The following is a 20,875-nucleotide window of genomic DNA, read 5'->3' as shown; positions in this document are numbered from 1 at the left end:
TTTCAATCCTGTGGCCACTGCCTATGAAGGCTCGGTTGGTTTTTACCTCTGAAAGTTCCTAAGGGCCAACCAGTTATTTCAGCGGGATTGTTAGTGCTGAGTCACGAGAAGCAGGCAAACCGGAGCTTTAATGTAGCCGATCCGGGCTCGGTGTGTGTGTTCTGAGGGGCCCAGACTGTAAGCCCCAGATCCACATCAGCTCAGCATTGCCTAGTGATCCTGAGCAAACAGCATTTATACAGTTTACAGCTCCCTATGCCCGCGCAGTTGAAGAGGTCAGAGACTTGATCTCTCCCCACCCGCTGCCATGTTAGATCTCCTCAATGATATTCATGTTGCCCTTACAGCTTCCTGGCATAAGCAAGTTCTTGGGATTATACAAACTGCTGCTTCTGTTTCCAGTCCAGATTTCTAGAAATTAAACCCTGCCACCATCGCCTCTTCCCCGGGGCCACGCTCAGGGCCGCTGGGCTCGTCCGCGACCATAGGTGCGCCGCCGCCCGGTGCCCGGCCCCCAGGCCCAAGCGGCTGCCACCGCGGCTCTCAGGCCCCCTCCTCTGGAGCACGGGTCCCCTCACAGTGGGATGCAGAACGACCCCAGAGCAGGCTCTGCCCGAAGGTGCATCGGCGAACAGGAGACCCAGGCGCTCAAGGCCGCGGTCCAGCCTTCGGAGGACAGGGCTCTGCACGCAGCCCAGCTCCAACCTCTAGGTGCGGCTGCCGGACAATGTAGACATAGCCATCAAGACAGCACGCAGAGAGCAAATGGCGGCTCCCGCAGAGTGGATTTTCGGCACAGAAACCGCAGCCCAGCCAACAATCCCAATCCACAAACTCTCCCTGTATAAAAAATATTAAAAAAAAAAAAAGGGCAGGGTGCACTGAGCTTTCTTTGCCTAGGGTACTTACAATCCACTGCTGATTACACATTCAGCTTCTCTGCCCAGAGTGAAGCGAAAGAGGAAGCAGATGGGAGCAAAGCGCCCGCGGCTCTGAGCGGCAAAGCATCCGGGAGCCAAGCGTCTCTTTTTCGATCTCTTTGTTCTTCCTGCTGCTTGGCAAAGTGGTCCGCTACAGATTAACGGTGAAAGGCGCTCTTACACGCTGCACGAAATCTCGATTAAAGCCGCTGCTCTGAGCACCACGCTCAGCACTTCAGCAACCCCCATGCGCAGCGGCCATCTTCCTTTTACAGTTCTTTTTCTTTCCTTTAATATGCTCTATTTCCTTTGGATGTGTCTTTCTTGTGCATCTTTTAATTCAAAATTCATTTTTGAAATGATTTTTTCTTTTATTTTCTGAGAACAGTCAACTCAAGGTCCACCCCCATCCCCAAATATTTGAGGATGTTTTCTTCAGTGTAGTGTGTTGTATTATATAATTTTCTCAGCTTTATGTTTGCTATGGAGGAGATATTTTATTAGTAGAAACTCTTTTACATTTTCTAATACTGTATTGAAGTTGCAGTGTGTTTTGGTTAAATTTCTGTCCATTTCATTAATAGGCCTTCTGATTCAAAAGCAATTCTTTTGTCATTTCTGCCTTCATTTGTGAAGTTTCATTTATGGATATTGCTTCTGGTAATGTTATTGAGGAAGGGGTACCATGTCTTATTTCTCCTTAATTCCCTCCCAATTTCCCTTTTTTCTTTTTTCTGTCTCATCTCTAAGGATTAACTACCAGCCCTTCTCTCTTTATGTGATTATCCCTCAAAGGAATGCTTCTCCAGGACTGCCTTTTCAGTCCCATACACTTCACAGCTTTTCTCAGTATCTGTGTTGTGATTCAGAACTGCCAAGTTCTGGCCTGTATTCTGTGTTTTGAAGTCAGTGGTGAACTTTTCTATTTTGAAAGTGATCTTTTTCTATGTTTCATCTAAGTCGCTTATAACTCTGTAGCCCTTTTCATGTAATATCTTGGGACTCACCTCTTCTTTTCATACCCACTGGGTTGGTTCTATCATGTATAATCTGTTAGAATTTTTTTTTCACTTATATATAATTTGGAGGTGTGTGTGTGTGCACGCACACACATGTGCATGTGTATATGTTTTCTGTTGCTAGTAATGGGGAATGCAAGGGTAATGTGTAGTTTTATTTGTTCGCTTTTTTTTTTTTTTTTGTCAAGAGGGTGGTTTTGATAGAGGAATTTCCAAGTTAGGTAACTGCCATTGTTTTCCAAACCTGGAGGCCAAGTAGGCTTTTTCTTTTTAATGCAACTTTAGGATGTTATAAATTTGAGTCTGTAAACAAGCACAGTTCTCCCATGCCAACATGGTTTTGAACTAAAAGGCACAGTAATTCAGTTTTAGCCTTGGTCAATCTATAGTTTTGCTGTTTATTCATTACAAAATTGTTTCTCTTTTGGGGAGCCTCAGTTTCCATCTCTATAAAATGAAAGTAGTGGCCATAACCTTCAGATGATTGCTGATACAGCTTTCATCTCTAACTGGTTACATGCACACCCACAAATATGAACCAACATATCATACTTAGTGCTCTGTCCAAGAAATTTGGAGAAGATTAAATCTGTTATATTCTGAAACTTGCGCTGCATTTTAAATCTGCTGAATAATGTTTTCTAGTGACGGGAAATGATCATAATACTGAACACATTCTATTTTGATATAACATCACACTCAAGGATATTCCTTTTCAAAAATTTAATATCTCCATATATCTGTATGCTTATGTCTATATCTATAGAACAATCTTTGTGTTCCACAGAAGAAACTGAACAGCACATTTAAAACCTAACTTCATATTGCTACTTTAGATTTACTATGTGATTTTAGGTTTATTACCTATTGAAAAATTTAAAATTGTATAAATGGAGATAAGAAATTAAGAGAGGTTTTAATCATACAGTTTTATCTGAGAAGTAAAAAAAAAAAAAAAAAAAACCAGGCTGTACATCCCAATTTGTGCCCCTGTTAGCTGTAAATACTAACCTTAGATAAATAAGTCATAAGTACCAGGTTAATTTGGCTAAGAAAGGAGGTCATAGAAAAAAGAAAGTTCATGCACTTTTCCAGCTAAGGTTTCTCAGTAATCCTCAATGATTTTTCTTGGTAGGTTAACATTCTTGGTAAACTAACATTTTCAAAATTATCTTCAAGTCTCTATTTATAAAACTCTGTTTATTGAAATATCTTTATTTGCTGAATCTCATGTTGTAGTAGGTGGCAAGGCTCATTTTGGGTTCTGTTTTCTCAAGCAGTTAGGGATTTATATAAGCCTTGGCATATGCATATTTTCCTTATTCCAGTTATCATACTTGTCATTTTTTTTCATACATTCCTATTATCTGGACTTGTGGCAGACAAATGCTACCAGTTTGGAGTCAAAATCATTAAAAGTAATAGCATACATCCTGTCTGATTTCCCAGATCTAGGCTCCTTTAAGCTACTCTCAGTTCTGGCTCATTTGTCTTCATTTTTTTTTCACTCACATTTTTATTCCTTGGTGTTATTTTCATGATGTGATCTTGCAAACATTCCCCAAGTTAGAATCTGTAAGCTTCAGGAGCAACTGTTCCCTTGTTGTTATGCTCTGATTTGGGTATGGGGCTGCCATATGGATAGTAGTGTTTTTTGCTAAGTAATTGCAAAACAATGCTTTTGTATGGCCCACGGTTTTATTAAGGGTTTCTAAAGTGCTTTCTTAGTTGCAATTTCACGTTTACAAAGAATTACTTTTTAACTATGAAGTCTATTTTGGAAATATTCAATTAGATACACTGATTTTATTTAATTTAGAACAAAAGTAAAATAAATGGAAATACTTTCACAATTAGACTCTTAACTCATACATTTTTAATTACTCTAATCAGTACTTTCTCCCTGTGTAAGGTAAATTTAGCTCTCTAGGAATACATTGATTTATAGATGGGATTAATATATGGCTTTAGCAAAGCTTTGTCTCACATAACTTTTCTGTTTCTGGTCATAAATTACAAAATGAACACAAACATGTATTTCTGCTCTTTTCTGGAAGCCTTTTTAAATGACAGTAATGAATAAAAAGACACAAACTCTTAAGCACAAATGCGATGGCAAAATATATCTCCACTGAAAAGAAAGATCAGCAAATTTAGGGAGCTGAAAACCAGATGCATGGTAAATCATGCAGCAGCATGGAGAAAATAGAAAGCCCTCCTTCAGTTGGAAAATGTGTTAGAAGTGACACAATTTACATAGCATAATTGCATTAGACACACATCTATTGATTTATCATGTTTGCCTCTTCTATCATGCATGGAAATTTATCTCACTGTCTTTTTTGTAGTTATATTAGAGCTAGTTGTCTGAGTTCTGGTCAGTGACATGGGCAGAAGTGAGAGAAGCCACTTCCAGTCAAAAGTCATGAGTCGCCCTGAGCCATCTTCCTGCTCGCCCCTCCCTTTTTAAAGGTGAACTTGGAAGCCACATATTCCAGATGGTGAATCTGTAAGGTAGACACAAGCTGAATCCTTAAGGCTTAAGTTAGAGGAATAAATGCAGAAAGCTGGATAACCTACAACAAATTTTATGAAGAGACCAAAATGGAATAAATAATGGAAATAAAAATAAAGGAAGACTTTTTTTTAAGACATTTTTATTGGTTCTTTTTAGTTATACATGACAGTAGAATTCATTTTGACATAATTATATAAACATGGTATATCTATTAATCTAGCTCACACCCCCCATTCTTAAGGATGTACATGATGGTAAGATTCATTATGGTGTATTCATTTAGGAAAATTATAAGATATTGATTTTGATAAAGTGTTGAGATTCCAGTTTGTTACAGTACTGTAGTTTATTCTGTTCCAACTTTAATATAAGATTCTTGGAAGTACTAGACATTATAGATGCTAAATGACCAAGGATGAGCATGTTTAATGGTTCTAAACATTAACCTCTTACCTGCAGAAGATCACATAAGTATAAAACATTATCCTTTGATCATGCATGTTCTCTAAAAATCCATACATAGTTTGTAAGCATGCTTCCTTTCTCTAGTCAGCTACCAAAAATCTAACATCTAGATCTACACAGGTGAAGCAAATGACAGGAGATTTTTATCTTGGGAAAGAAGCAAGCTAAAAGTAAAGCCTGATGGAGACCAATATTTAAATTGCTCCAGTAAAATGGCCTGACCTTTGCATTGTTAGCTGATGGTAATATCTATCATTTGATAAGCCCTACCTATAACCAGAGGGCTTCCAGTTTGCATTTGCTATTTCTTATCCCAGTCCCTATCACAAAGGATCACCAGGTATTTGAGCGGAGTCCAATGTGAAACAGACCAAAATAAGCAGAAGTCAGAATAGAATGAGATAATGTAAGAAGCAAGAAATAGTTTTAAAACTCACTTTAATATTGTGAAAGATACAAGATGAACTATGGTAGTCATGAAATAAAGATAGGATGATATTTTAAAAGAATAATTCAAAATAAAGAAATCATGAACATTAAAATCTAATTACAAAATATGCTTAAAATCAGATAATTTTGGCAAAGTCATTTGGAAAGAAAAAAAAACATGGAAAGTAGGGCAAAGACATAAAAATTACATAGGTTAAACATCTGCCTGGTAATGGTTTAAAAAATGGAGGACCTATAAAACATACATGAAGATGAATATCAAATTGATGATTTAAATAATGAAGGAAGGTATAAAATTTTTTTCTGGAAGAAAAATTATGAGAGTATGACATTATGGTACTGGGATAGGGGAAAATTCCAAAGTATGGCATAAAAAGCACAAGCTACAAGAGGAAAGGCTGAACAAGGGGAATTAACATTTTTGCCACAATAACATATCACATGCAAAATCAAAAAACTAATTGTGGGAAATATAAGAAAAAAATAGAGGTAGAAACATAACAGATAAAAAAATATCTTAAATGGAGGTAAAGCAATGCATCTTCTTTCTGGAGGCTCTGGGGAGAAGCCATTTTCTAGCTTTTTCCTGCATCTGGAAGCTGTCTGCATTCCTCAGTTCAGAGACCCTGCATTGCTTCAACCTTTGCTTCTATCTTCACATCTCCTTCTTTGACTCTCTGACCCTTCTTTCTCATTCTACAAGAACTCTGTGATAGCTTTGGGCTCACCTGGATACTCTGGAATTATCAAACCAACTCAGGATTCTTAATTACATCTGCAAAACCCCCTTTGCCACATAAGGTTACATATTCACAGATTCCAGCCAGTACTTGTGAACATCTTGGGTGGTGAGGGAGTGGGGCCATTATTCTGCATGCCCCAATATGCAGGCACTGTGGGCGATTCACAGATTAGAAAATCTGAGTCATCACTAAAGGGATGAAGAGAACATGAAGCTCAATGGTAATCTGGAAAAGAAATGAATTTTCTCAATGTTTTTGAAAAGTAAGTTGAAGAATACCAAGAACTGAGAACAGGTAGGAAAGGAGAAATAAGATCATATCTAATACATTTGAGAATGCAAGTATTCATGACTCAACTCTAGGCAATAATAGCATCTCTTACATGTACAAGGAGGTTCAAAACATTACCTGTGGAATTGCAAGACATTGAGCACAACCAAAGAGCCCCTAATTGGGGAATGAATAAATGAATTGCTGCATATTAGAATATAAGTCAGCAATAAAAATAAGTGAACTCTATCCATATTTATTAACACGTAGATCTAGAAGTCACGTTATTACACAAGGAAAATATTTTCTAGGACAAGTGGTGTAACAAAATAATATTGATTCAAGTTTTAAGAAACTTGTGGCAATGCTATTTGCTACTTATGAATGTATGTATATTTATTTAAAGTGTAATATATAATCTAAAATAATGCAAATCAATTTGAGGAGTTGGGGATTAGTGGCAGAGCACTTGCCTAGCACATGCAAGGCCCTGGCCCTGAAACAAAAACAAAACAAAACAATTTGAGAATAGTGGTCATATAATGGAAAACAGAAATGTAACTACAATTGTAAAGATAATGTGAATTTTCCTGGATTTGTAATTTTTAAAAAATTTATATGAGAAAATTTTGAGCTAAATCTAAATCTTAGTATTTACTTGAAAGATATTAGAGTATTTGTTAATCTATTTTCTGTGTATTTGAAATATTTAATATTGTTTTAAAGTGCTGGTAACTGAAGTACTAATGAATTAGGGGTACTTCACTACTCTTTTTTATTTTGGAAGAGTTTCTGACCTTATTTGTAAGTTGAGAGATTTCCTTATATTTTCAGAAAGAAAAAAAAAAACCTATAGTAATTTTTAGGTTTCAAAGATTCTCTTTACAGTTGAATACGTGCGAAGTAATTTACAGAAGACAGCATGCTCTGTAAATGTCAAGGAGGTATAATTACCATAGCATCTCCTGTTTAAAAGAAAAATCAACAGTGTCTGAGTGTCTGTCTGTTTCATTAAAAAGACACACCTGCCTTCTATGAAATAATTGATTCCCATTTCTGTCTCTGGACAGTTTTCTTTGTGGACTATAGTTTTTAAGGTGATTCTACTTACACTACCCTTGGGTGTGAGCAAATCACCCTTTATTAGTATTTTATTCTTGTGCAGATTACAAAACTAGGTAGTCAAGAAATTAAAATCATACTGCTATATTGTGATACAGAATCTAGGATCCAGATATTTGTGATTTATCACCTATTGTTCCTTCCTCTATTCTAGTTAAATGTAATCTTACTAATCAAATTAGAAGGGGCCTGATGTTTTCATCATTTCAACCAAGGGGATGGATTGTTGTAGCTAACATTAAAATAAGTAAATCTGTAACCAATGGGACATATGGTTTATCTTAACAAAAAAACTTATTCAAAACAAAAGAAGATCCCTTTCTAAAAATGCAAAAGCCTCACTTAGTGTAATTCCATGCACTTACTTTTGTTGTTGGAGACTAGTGACTCCAGTGGGAACAGTCCAGTCTGTGTGAGAGAGATGGGAGTAGAATCTGGTAAGTGGGAAGAACCAGGCCACCACTTCTACCACAGGGAACTAAATCCTGCTGGACTTTATAGGAAGAAGAAAGTCCATCTTGTAAATTGAAACTCATTTCTAAAAACACGTACACGTTGAAAAACTTTATTAAGTTTATGCATTAGTTTGCTCAGGCTGCCATAATAAATGGCACAAACTGGATGGATAATCAACCAAAATATGTTTCCTATTTTTTGGAATCTGGCAGTAAAAAATGGAGGTGTTGGCAGCACTCCTTTCTTAGACCTCTCTCTTTCAATTTGTGGCTGTCTTCTCTGTGACTTTTCTTGATTTTTCTTCTGTGTGTGTCCTAATAACTTCTCATAAGGACACTAGTCATTTTGCATTAGACCCACCTTAATGCCTCATTTTTAATCAATCACCTCTTCAAAGACCCTATCTCCAAAAATGAGGTTGCATTTCGAGTTGCTGAGGGTTAGAACCTATTACAATGGTTTCAGAAAAGTCAAAACCTAGAAACTTCGTTGATTGACAGTTTTCTAATTATGTCACACTAAAGAATGAGGTGGTTCCCTTACTCCACTCCATAGTGCCCCCAAACAGTGACAATACATTCGTTGGGTGGTTGGGTGTAGCTTTGCAGGAGACATTCTTCCTAGTGCATTTTTATTCCAGGTCCCCCAAACACCACATTGGATTAATGGTAATGTAGTTTATACTGCTCTTTTCATTTTAGAATTGCTAATATGATCTAACTAGATTGTACAAAAGTAAATACTGTATCAAAATTTTGTTTTATGTTATTTTCTCTTTTTCTATTGGAATGACCTATTAACTGTCAATGGCTTACTGAGGGATGCCAGTATGGAAATCTCACTATAATTTATTCATCAATGTGGACAAGTATGAACTTGTTTTACTCCCTTCTGATTACTATCTTTTGTAAATAGTAGCTCCTTTATATGTGAGTTTTTCCATGTTAGGAACCCGGAAGCAATTTAAGACTTCTCTCTCTGAGCACATATGGAGGGGCCATTATTAAATTGACTGTAGCCCCTTATTCTACTAGAGTGCACAGGCTCAATTTTGGAAGTCAGCATTAGAATATTGACTTTTCTTTAGTGTACGTTTCTATGAAAACTATACTTTTTCTCCCAAAGTAATGGATGCCTTTGAGTAAAAACTGAAAGGCTAACAATGAAGTGATGAAAAGAATGCCAATTAATGTTTTGAAATATTATATTTGCTATGAGTTTGATTTTATTGCACATACGGTCAAATCCATGTTTCCTAGGCCATGATGTGAAACCTTTCTAGGCCAGCTTTTGAAGAACTCTCATAATATCTATCTGATTTCTTAGTTTCAGCAAAACAAATTAGCTTTTAGTGTTTCCCAAGAGAGCTTGTAAAGGTTTAACAATTCATCCCCAGGGGTTAGGAAGAGAGGATTTGATTTATAGCAGTTGCCAATTTCTGTAGTGTAAATATTCCCAAATTGGCCAATTTCAGGTTACAGAAATATAGTCAAGCGTCTTGCAAAATTCCTAAAAGTTAAACAGCTGGCTCTTGGGAGATGTATAGCCATCTCCAGTATTTCCGTTTTCATGATGTGTGATTTCAAGGCTTGCATATGCTGCCCCTTGACTTATAATAGTGTTCTCTTTGTGCCTAAGAAGCTTCCATTTATCTTTAAAATTGCAGCTCAGATACCCTTCTCCCTAAACACTCCCTTTCTGCCCCTGGATTCATCTCCACTTTACCAGTACTGGTGCTCTTCCTCATAAATGCTTTTATGTTGGCTTCATCACCATGTCACATTATCTCATCCCATTATTTATATTTTGCAATTAAACTCTCAGTCTACTTGATTTCACTCAATTTTTGCAGATTAGGAAATTGATGCTCAGAGCCTAACAGTGTGAGGAAACAATCAATACCCTATTTTAAAAATTTCTAAATATTTATAGGAATAGGTAGATGGCTCTAAAGCTTCCCTTACCTGTTTGGTGAAGAACAGGTTATATAGCCTTCCTGGACTTAAATTTTCTTATCTGCAAAATGAAGATAATAAAATCTAAGTTCCTATAATTGTTGTGGCCTGTGAAGTGCAGCACAGTTGGGAACCAGTCAATAAATGGTAATAGTGGGCTGCATCCTCAGTGAAACACCCTATTAAGGACTTCTGTTGTTTCTGATAATGCTCTGAACAGGGATAAGATGTACCCACATTCCATATGTATTTTGCCGAAGTAAAAGAGCTTCATTGTTTCCAGTAAAATAGAGTATACAATCTTGGGTTTGTTTTTTTTTTTGTTCCAGGGATACTTAACCAAGGAGCCACACCCCAGTGCTTTTTAAAAATTTTTTTTTTTATTTTGAGATAGGTTTTTGCTATATTGAGGCAGACTTTAAACTTGTGATCTTCATGCCTTGGCCTTCTGAGTCACTGGGATTATAGGCATGCACCACCAAGCCTGCCTAGAGTACACATTCTTAAAAGTGATGTCCTCTAGTATGCTATCATTGATGCACTGTTAAGAAGTATATGTCTTCTTCTTTAAAGCTTACACTAAATTTAAATTTTTTCTTCTCATGGTCAGAACTTAAAATTATGTTGATTGCATTTATTTCATCTTGTCCTCATGTTTTCTGCTATTGTCCTTCAGCCTTTGTATGCAGGACTCCTTCCCGCTGACTGTTCAACCTTGCCTCATGCCAAAAGACTGTGAAACCTCCGAGTGGACCTCCTGGAGCACCTGCTCCAAGACGTGCCGTTCAGGGAATCTATCACCAGGATTTAGGAGCAGGAGCCGGAAGGTGAAGCACATTGCCATTGGGGGTGGAAAGGAGTGTCCAGAACTTCTAGAGAAAGAGGCCTGCATTGTTGAAGGAAACCTTCTGCAACCATGTCCCAGGTAGTGTGCATTCTTTGGTACGAACATTTTTATTTTATTTTATGACTTCATTTGGAGTGGTGGTAGGGATGTTGACAATAATAAAATTAGCTAAGACTCACTTATTGAGTCTTTCCTTGGTATAGAAGTTCCATACTTGACATTATAGGGTGGTGGGTTAAGAGCATGGGTTTTGATGCCGACTCCTTGTGTTCAAGTCCTGCTTCTGTGGATTTCTAATTATATGGATTTAATCCAGTTACTTAATTCTAGTGCCTTGCTTTACTCATCTACAAGCAGTTCTTACTTCACCTAGTACTTGGCACATAGTAAATGCTTAGTAATTATTAGTTCTTATTATCTGACATGGCACACCTAACTCTAATAAAAAACCTCTGAAACCTTCATACTAATTTTGAATGAGTCCATTACTGGTCATAGAGTTTAAAAAGTTCCCGAGGTTGCATTCTTCATGAGTGACAGCACTCTGGTTATAGTGCGTTTTGGCTGCAAATATTACTGCCATTCTGTGGCATGATTTCTATTCCAGAAACTTTAGGGAGCCAGAGGGAAAAAAAGGGTTATCTGTTAATAACTATATTTCATCATGTTGGTATCAGTTATAGTCCAGGTTATATTTCACCAGATAAAGGCCTCCTGCATATCCTCCTTTAGATTGTTGGCTTACTGGGGGCCAGGTGGGTCTGATACTAGCAGATCTTGTTTTTTTAAATATTTTTTATCAGTTATTGATGTACCTTTATTTATTTATTTGCTTATATGTGGTTTTATTTGCTTATATCTGAGACTTGAACCCAGTGCCTCCCACATGGTAGGCAAGCGCTCTACCACTTAGCCACAACCCCAGCTCCCAGATGTTGATTTAAGCTGGCTGTTCATAAGTCTGTTAAGGTTGGATTTGTGGTAATTTCTGCTGGACATCTGCCTTCAACTTTAAAAAATAATTTTTAAGTTATAGATTAACATGATACCTTTATTTTATTTATTTATTTTTATATGGTACTGAGGATCGAACCCAGGGCCTCATATGTGATAGGCAAGTGCTCTGCCATTGAGCTACAACTCCAGCCCCTGAACTTTATTTTTTAAACTCTTATCTATTTAAAATAAATATTTTTCATATTTTATGGCCTTAATAACATTTAAGAATCATGCCATCAAACAAAAGCAAAAACAAGGCAAAAGTAGTTTCTTGGGTGAATTAATTATTTGGTGTCGTGGGAAGGGCGGGTGGGTTATAAACCCAACAGGTGTGCCTGATGGGCTGAATCTGGCTGTTCCTTAACCCTGAAATAATGTGTTTTGAGGTAAGGGTTAGAAAGGCAAGTTTCTGTTGTGAGATTCTTTGTCATTCCATCCTTCACTTCACAAGTGGAATCAATTTTGATTGGAGTTGATTTTTTTTTCCAAAAGACTTCTTACTTTACATGCAGAGGAGGTAAATGAAGTTCATGATCGTTTACACACTAACCCACAGTCTCTCAGAATTCTTCTCTTTGTGTTCAGTATATATCCACCTTTCCAAACACTAATTTTTGAGCATACAAAGACTTGGAAAGGGCATGTTTCTGGGGTCTCTGTCCCTTTTGAAAGTGGATATACTTGAATTAAAATTGCATCTCCATGACTTACTAGCTGTGTGAACTTAAACAAGCTATACAATATCCCTAAGACATTTCACATTTCAGTAGAATGTGTCTAAAAATATTGTTTGTGGTATAGGGTTGAAAAATGAGACCAGATACTAACATGCCAGGCCCAGTGCTTGGCATACAGGGCCACTAATAAAGGGGTGACCATTATTGTTGCTATTTGCAGGTGGACTTTTTTTCCTCAATAAATAGAACCCCTCCTTTCCTTGGACTGCATGCTATATTCATTTCATGAGATAGAAACTTATTTCTTCTGGGTAATTTGAAAATCATTTTTTCCCCATACAAGTGTAATTCAGAAGTTTTCTTAATGATTGGCAGGCAGGGATGGAATCTGGGTTAAATAGCATTGTGTTTGTGCCTATGTCTTTATTCTTTTCATGGAATGGCAAATGCCTACTTCCTGCCATTTCAATAGTTTATCAGTAGACTTACCCCATTTTTTTCTCAATAACTGTTATCATTCTGTTGAAGTCAGAGTAAAACTTTCCTGATGATGCTAAGAAAGTTGGGTTGCATTTATATTTGTTAAACTATGCCTATGTTTCATTGAGTATTTATAGTGGACCAATAATTATAACAGATTTAGAAATTAACTAAATATAAAGACTATTTAGAGTAATGACAGTTTATAATCCAAATGGGGAAATTTTGTGAGTGAAGGATGTATAAACCGACATTGTTAAGATTCGGTTCAAGCTGTCTCTGTTGAGATGGACTGTATTCTCCCTTGAATGGATTTTTTTCCTCCTTTACCCCAAAACACATCTCTCTCTTGAGATACTCTGCGATCTCCCTTGAATGTGTATCTACCTTCCTAAATAAATCTGTGTCTCTGAGAAAAAAAAAAAAAAGGTTTCAGCTGAAATCCTTTTGGCTCTTAAGTCAGTGTTCTTCCCAGTACATCACACTGATTCTCATATAGGCTCAGTGAAGACTGCACCAAAATAACCAAGATAAGAAGAGGAGATGTATATATATATATATATATATATATATATATATATATATATGTGTGTGTGTGTGTGTGTGTGTATGCATATGTATATGTATATGCATATATGTATGTATATATGTATATACACACTCAGGTGATGAGGGGAAACATTCCAAGGTATAGTAGAGATGTTCTTTATTCCCTACCTATTAGTGTATGTGTGTGTGTGTATATATATATACACACACACAAAATATATATGCAGTTATATATTAGGATATGTATTTATTTGGAATATATATCTTGTATTTATATCTTATATAGAAGAAAAGGATATATATTTTATATACATACATATATATGCGCATAATTAAATGCACCATCTTTTACTCCAAAAAGTTTGGAATTATTATAAGTTGATATGTATGCAAGATGAATTTCTTCATTGATCTTCATTTTTTTAAATTTGATTCTGTTTTTATATTTTTAATTTTTATTTATTTATTTTTAGGCATAATGATCTTCATTTGATTGATCCTTAATGTCTGAAAATTGAGACTGGCAAATTTCACTGGTGATGAACCTGGCCCCCTAATTCTATTTTTTGGAAATGTTGCTGATTTTGGAATTTAGTGAACACAAAACAAAAAAACCTTTCACATGATGAATCTTTAGGAAGTAGTTGTCTTGGAGAATTCACTGAAATATCAACCCCTGCATTTTCTGTTGAGAATGATGTGTAAACTAATGATTTTACTTGGTTGTCGGAAGAAGAATGAATAAATAACAGCAACAAAAGTAACATCAGTTGACATTCTTATTTGTCTGAAACCTGAGCTGTGGCCTCTACCACAGGAAAGATATGCCACACAGAATAAAGGTGTGCATTAACGTCTGTTTCTAATTTGACATCAGTGATTGAAATTCATTGTGAACAAGGCAAATGGAAACAGAAATCTGTTAGGGAACGGAAATACCCATTATCCTTTCCCAGAATTCATGAGCAATTCTTATGCATCAAACAATTAATTCACTCCATTTATCCCCAGCAGGTAAATGTACATTTCTCTTGAGTCTTCGTATTATTTTTTCAACTGTCTCAGAATGTGCTTTGGCTTTTACCCTCTGTCATGTTTGCAATTGAAGATATGTTGTTCATTCATTCAGCAAATACACATTGAGTTCTTGCTTTATGCCAAGTACTATGTTAAGTGTTTGGGGTAGTTCAGAGAATACCATAGACTACTTTCCCTCCCCTTGTGAAACTTAATGAAGAAAATGAGTAAACTATACACTTGATGTATACGTTATGGAAAAATATAAACTACTAGAGCAAGGTGAAAGTAAAAGCTTCTGGAATGCTGTGATGGGAGTCAGCACAGGTTATAGAATTACACAAAGCCTCATTTGAACAAACAGGGTTTGAGGAGGGGATTGGTATTTAAAGGCATATGATATGTCAAGAGCTTTGTAATGTTTTGAACAACCAATAAAAAAATAAAAAATAAATAAAAATTAAAAAAAAATAAAAGCAGTGAGTAAATTAGCTACTCAGGTGATGAGGGGAAAACATTCCAAGGTATAGTAGAGAAGTTCTTTAGTCCCTACCTATTAGTATTCTTCAGTTGCTTAGCTCTTTGGGACAGTCTCGTCAGCTGGGCTTTCTTCACCACCATTTTAACTATGAATCCTGCATGTCAGTCCCTGAGGCATGATACAAGGAATGTAACCAAGAAGAGTCCATCATAGAATTACTCTTTGGAATCAGTAGATATTGCCTTGGAACAAGTGACCAAACCTGAAAGGACATAGAGACCCATCTATGTTATGCTGATGCCAAAGGTTTAAAATGACATGGGGGTTAGCACTGGGTAGCCTTAAGTTTGTTTCAGAGGTGTGGGTTTTGACCAAAACTCACAGACCCCAGAAACTTCTTCCTCCAGCATTACACAGTTGACTGGCGATTTTATGCTCCCCTACCCCATCTACAACATAACACTCACAGAGTATATTGATATGGGGAATGGATATGAGAGAGTCACTTGTCACTTTCCACTTTCACTCTTGCTGCGGTTCTTTGTGATTACTGGGCATTGTCCTCTGTCCCCAAACTATGAGAAAAATGCAGTGTGTGAGATGCCTTGCACTGGGTTCTTTCCTGTGTCCTGATTAACACCTAAATCATGAGCCCCTATGTCTCAATCAAGGGGAAGGAGAAATGTATTTTAACACCTTAAAGGTTGAGACAGCTTTGTTTACTAGACAGGATAAAGACAAGTGGCACAGGACTGTAATGTTTTAAATGCTTCATGTCACAGGTCTGAGACACAACCTGATTTTGGGACAGCTGTGATTCAAGATCCCTTGTGTTTAACCAGAGAACTCCAGTGTAACTGGAGCCACTGTGACTAACACACACGAATAATGATAAAACGTCAACTGCAGACATCTTTCTCAGAAGTGACACCTCAGATGACCCGCCAGCAACTTCTGCCACCCCACAGGGAGGCAGCTGTTTTCATGTGAAAATGGCTGTTCTATCTCTTAGATGATAATTTAAAGTTCAAAATTGAATAGGAGACAGCATTATTAAATGGTGACAGTGACCAATGCAGAGTAAAACTCTTAAGAAAATCTCAAGGCGAAAGTTTGATGGCTGACAAGAATTACATAGATAGACTGTGATATCACTATTCAGAAAAGCCAGCTTGTTAAAAATCCCTTCTATGCTCTGGTCTGGCACTGAATAGATAGGCTCTTTTAATCCATACTTCCTGTTTCTGGTGTGTATGAATTGATCCTAATTATGGGAAGGCTTGAAATTCTTTACAAAAATTCTGTCTGTGCAGACTCATGCTGATAGATTTCTCTGGGCCCCTTGCACACACACATACCCCATTGATTTGCTTGTTAAACAACCAGCCTGGTTCTCCTTGACATCTTTTTGAGGCACTGATCTCAATTTTAGATTTTCTAGATGGATTTATTCTTCTGGAATTTCTGGATACGTATTCACACCAGAGGTGGTGCCCAGGAAAGAATGGAGAACGAGAACCTGCCTTGATTATGTGCGCCCTTTGCCAGTTGAAACAGAGGGACATGTCTTTGAGGTGATGTTTGCTTAGCACCTTCTTGGGCCTGCCGCTGTGTTAATCACCAGAGAATTCAGAGAACTGACATTTTCAGTCACTTAGCTTATTTATGTTAGGAATCTTTTATACTTTACTGTTTCAAACTAGAGCACACAAAATATTATCACCATGTTCACTAAGAATGTTTAGTGGTTGATAATGTTCTCATCCATCATCTCACACATGTGGATGTAACCTATTTTGTTTGTTTGTTTCTTTTTTCTCCACTTTCGAGTAGCACCTAGAAAAAGTGCACAGCTTATAGTAAATGCTCAGTAAACACTGGATAAATGACATGTTTGAGTGTAGCACCCCAGAACAGTACTGCTCACAGAGTACTTTATTCCATGCAAAGGGCTACTTAATAATGTGCACAAAGGACTCAGAGGTGTTTTTCCAAAGAGAAGATGAAATTTACATCATCAAAGAGATCAAATAAGGGAATCTATCCAGGACAGGAATGGACATGTGAAGCTTGCCATGGTCCAGAATGGTCCTCATGTTCCTGCTGACATTATGTTTGGTTTTCCAGGTGAAAATCATGGTTATATGAGTTGCTTCAGAAATGGTGAGGATAGAGTTTGCCTTCAGACACATTACCAACTGCGTTTTCTGAATCTTCTCCTGTTGATTTCTATCACTGTACCTAATGTCCTCCACGTAACAGGGATTCACAGAAGGACTTTCAAATGAATTAAGGGATTCCTTTAGAAAGTGCTGGTTTTATTTAGGTAAGCAGCTTTTCTGCAGCAGTAGAGGACTGGAGGAAGTCTAACCTCAGGAGAATCTGGTTTAGGAAAGGAATAGCAATTTTTAAACCTTTTTATTGGGTCTGTCTGTTCTGGTGTGTGTTGTTTCATGAGTCCCCATCAGGCCACTTGATGTCCTCCTGGATGGAAGATTTGTTCCCCAGTTAGTCTAAGAAAGTTAACGTACTGTTAAGTGCTGTGCATAGCGATAGAAGTCCATTAATAATACATATGTGGAGTTTGGCAAGCAAAGCCATCTGCTGAAGAGCAAAGAGCTTTACACTTCAGAGTGGCTTTCCATAATCAATAGCCCCACTCTACCCAATAAAAAATTACTGGAGCATAAAATGCATGAAGCTTGATCAGTTCCCTTTATTTTGGTCATCTGTTGAGCAAAATATGACAAGTTAATTCTTTTCTAAATGCCTTTACAACTTTAAAAGGACAACAGACATTATCATAAATTAGTCATGCTGCAGTACACTGATTTTTAATATACACACACATTTAATTTGAATACCTTGCACTAGCATTTCAGCCAAGGAGTGTTTGCAAATCTATATGTGCTCAGTCAAAACATGACTATTAACTGATGCAATTATTCTTTCAATCTGCCATCATTAAATCACTTAAGATTCTATTCCATGTTGCTGTGCCTTAAATCTAAGCCTTTGGAAGAAGGAAAAAAGAAAGCCATACTTGGTAAGCAATTCTAAGACTTATAAAAGTGACAATGCTTGGATTCTAAAGGGCAGAGGTTGCTGTAAATATGTGCTAGTCTGGGCATCTTACTGCTATTAGAATTACTTTCTGTCACATTAATAGGATGAAGGCCTTTTAAGAATTGTCACTGAATGTGCCAACTTTCCTAATTTAGACTTTGATAATTTAAGCTAGCTCTACTTTTTGCTTCACAGCAATGAATTCTTTACTTCTGACTCCCTTCCCCCTCTCAATTTAGGGACTAGTTTAATTATGACTCTCTGGATCGCACAGCATGACTCCCAGGAAGCCAGGCTGGAAATCTAAGTTATTTAATTCCAAAATCTTGAGTAGGCTTTCTTAATCCAAAATTTGTTTCCTGTATCTCTTGATGAGGATATATATTTCCACAGTTAGAAGATCTCTTTCTCTGAGTTAATCTCTGTTTCTTTTTTTAAGCTACATATATGTCTCCTGAGAATGATAGCATATTAAATCTTAACTGTTTCTACCTCGTGTGGATACATTTATTGACTATTTCCTAAGAGTACACTTAAAATAAGAAGAAATATGAAGAAGTTGGGTAATGAGTTTCAGGTACCAGGAGAAAAGTTATAATATATGATTGTTCTGATGTTGGGGATTTAGTTCCCTTCACTGGACTGTGTGACTTAAATACTCAGTGCCAAGAAATCACACTGCTAATATGTGGGGCAAAAAAAAAAACACAAAACATTGAAGTCATTCATCACTCCTTTCTTTCTCTCCAATCCCATTTCTAATCTGTTAAAAGATTGATTCCTCCTTTAAAATATATCCAAGATCTAATCCCTGCCCACCATGCTCACTCTTATTGCTACAGCTGAAGCTGCCATGGTCTCCTCTAGACTTCCAGAGGCCTCCATAATTCTCTGGCTTCACCTCCCCCTTCTCTACCCAGTAGTCAGGATGGTGCTTTGAAAAGTTAAATTGCAACACCATGTCAACATTTTCCCCAAACCATCACATGATTTCCCATTGTGTTTGGAAAATATAATCCTTACTTGGACATGCAAGGTTCTGTATATGGCCTGACTCTTGACTCGTCCTCATGTCCTGCCTTTGCTCCTGTACCCTGATACCCTTGCCTCAGCCACACTGGCTTCGTGTTGTCCCTAGGGCATGCCAAGCACTCGTGCTCCTGGACATTTGAACACACTCCTCTCTCTGCCTAGAACACTTCCTGTCCACCTAGTCTTGCGCTCATTTTATTCAGGATTCTGAGGATTTTCCCAGACCATGTCTCCCCTCTGCAGGTTATCTGATACTCTGTTATGTATTGTTGCATTTTTGCCTGACAGTCCTAGAAGACAGTCCTCCAAGGTCAGGGACTTTGTCATGCAGACTGTTATCCATCCCTACTGCCTGAAATCATCCTCATGGCATAGTTGGAGCTCAAGAATTACTTGTTGAAGGAAAGGACAAGTGAGTGATTCATTTGCTATTTGGGATGGACTGTTTATTTTTGTAAAGCTGCCTGCTTCTTAACTCCTTTCTGGCTTCAGTCTCTTAACATATCTTTATCTTAACTAAAATGTCACTATAGCAGTTGTCTTCTCTGCAGATTCAGAATTTGAGTTGTTAGCATTCCCCTTTTTGGAGGTTTGGGGTTTCAGTGTGGCTGACAGTGGGTATGCTTCTCAGTGACAGTAGGGACATGGAAGTCAGTCCCACCGAATGGACCTCAGGGTCACCTAACACTCTGAATGATTGGGTGGCTGTATGCAGTATTTGTGTTTGATTTCAGTGCTTTAAAGGGGCATTCACCTTTAGAAAGTTGACATGTGTATTTGAATTTTTATTATTAGTGGGAATTTGAATTTTTATAATTAGAGATTCCTTTATTTGACTTACCTTTGGTTTTATTTCTAACTTACAATTGTCTCCTAAAAATGCTAAAATTAGTGGGTCTGTATTACCATAGTGCTGTAATCATAACATGTATGGCCATGAAATATTCTTAAATTGTGTTTATTTGTGAGAGTGGAAGAAAAATATTTTAGCAGTATGAAATATTATGTGATATTGGCAGTTGTCACTGACAATATCATTATCACAACAGAAGGTGTACACACACACACACACATATATACACACATACACACATTGTTTTTCAGTCAAAAGTGCACTTTATCCAAGTCATACCAATATTTTTTGTTCATGTCATAGTGAGACAAGTGGCTGTCTATTGTTTCCTGAAGTCCTGATTGGACTTCATGGGTTGTCCATTCACTGTTTTATTCACCAGAATGCCATTTCATTAAGAAGATGTGCTTTTAGAATCAGATCTACCTGATTTTGAACCCTATTCTTCCCTTTACTTTTGTGACCTTGGAGGAGTTACCTACTCTTTTTATTTTTATTTTTTTTATTTTTGAGAGAGAGAGGGGGGGGGAGGGAGGGAGGGAGAACACATGAATTTTTTTTAATATTTATTTTTTAGTTTTCGGTGGACACAACATCTTTATTTTATTTTTATGTGGTGCTGAGGATTGAACCCAGCGCCCCGCACATGCCAGGCAAGCGCATTACCGCTTGAGCCACATCCCCAGCCCCAGAGTTACCTACTCCTTATACCAATTATTTTATCTATAAAAGGGGAAGTGATATTTTTGTCATGGGTTGTTAGGAGATTAAATGAAGCAATGCACCTAAACTCATTGGTGCAGTCCCTGGAATAGAATAAGCAGTCAGAAAATGTTGGCTGTTATTTTTATTACTTGAAGGATCTGTTATGATACCCTAGTAGCCAAATAAATAAATGCCATGTTTATTTTATTCAGACAGACCCTTTGTAAAAAGCAGTTGATCCTGCACACTTG

At 37.1% G+C, this 20,875-nt stretch overlaps 1 protein-coding gene across 1 annotated transcript in view; it reads left to right on the top strand.

Annotated features, from left to right (window-relative positions):
* The window catches only part of Thsd7b (thrombospondin type 1 domain containing 7B), an 821,885-nt gene that overhangs the window by 293,719 nt on the left and 507,291 nt on the right, over positions 1 to 20,875 (top strand). Inside the window, exon 4 of the mRNA XM_046463780.2 lies at positions 10,595 to 10,843. Coding sequence (XP_046319736.1) covers positions 10,595 to 10,843 — 249 coding nt within the window. The remainder of the gene's footprint in view (positions 1 to 10,594; positions 10,844 to 20,875) is intronic.

Source organism: Marmota monax, unplaced genomic scaffold (assembly GCF_021218885.2).
Source record: "Marmota monax isolate L192 unplaced genomic scaffold, Marmota_monax_Labrador192_F-V1.1 WCK01_AAM20220418_F8-fsc00034, whole genome shotgun sequence".
In the NCBI taxonomy this organism is placed as follows: Eukaryota; Metazoa; Chordata; class Mammalia; order Rodentia; family Sciuridae; genus Marmota; species Marmota monax.
The sequence above is the reverse complement of the archived record's forward strand: the minus strand, read 5'-3'. Positions and strand labels throughout refer to the sequence as shown.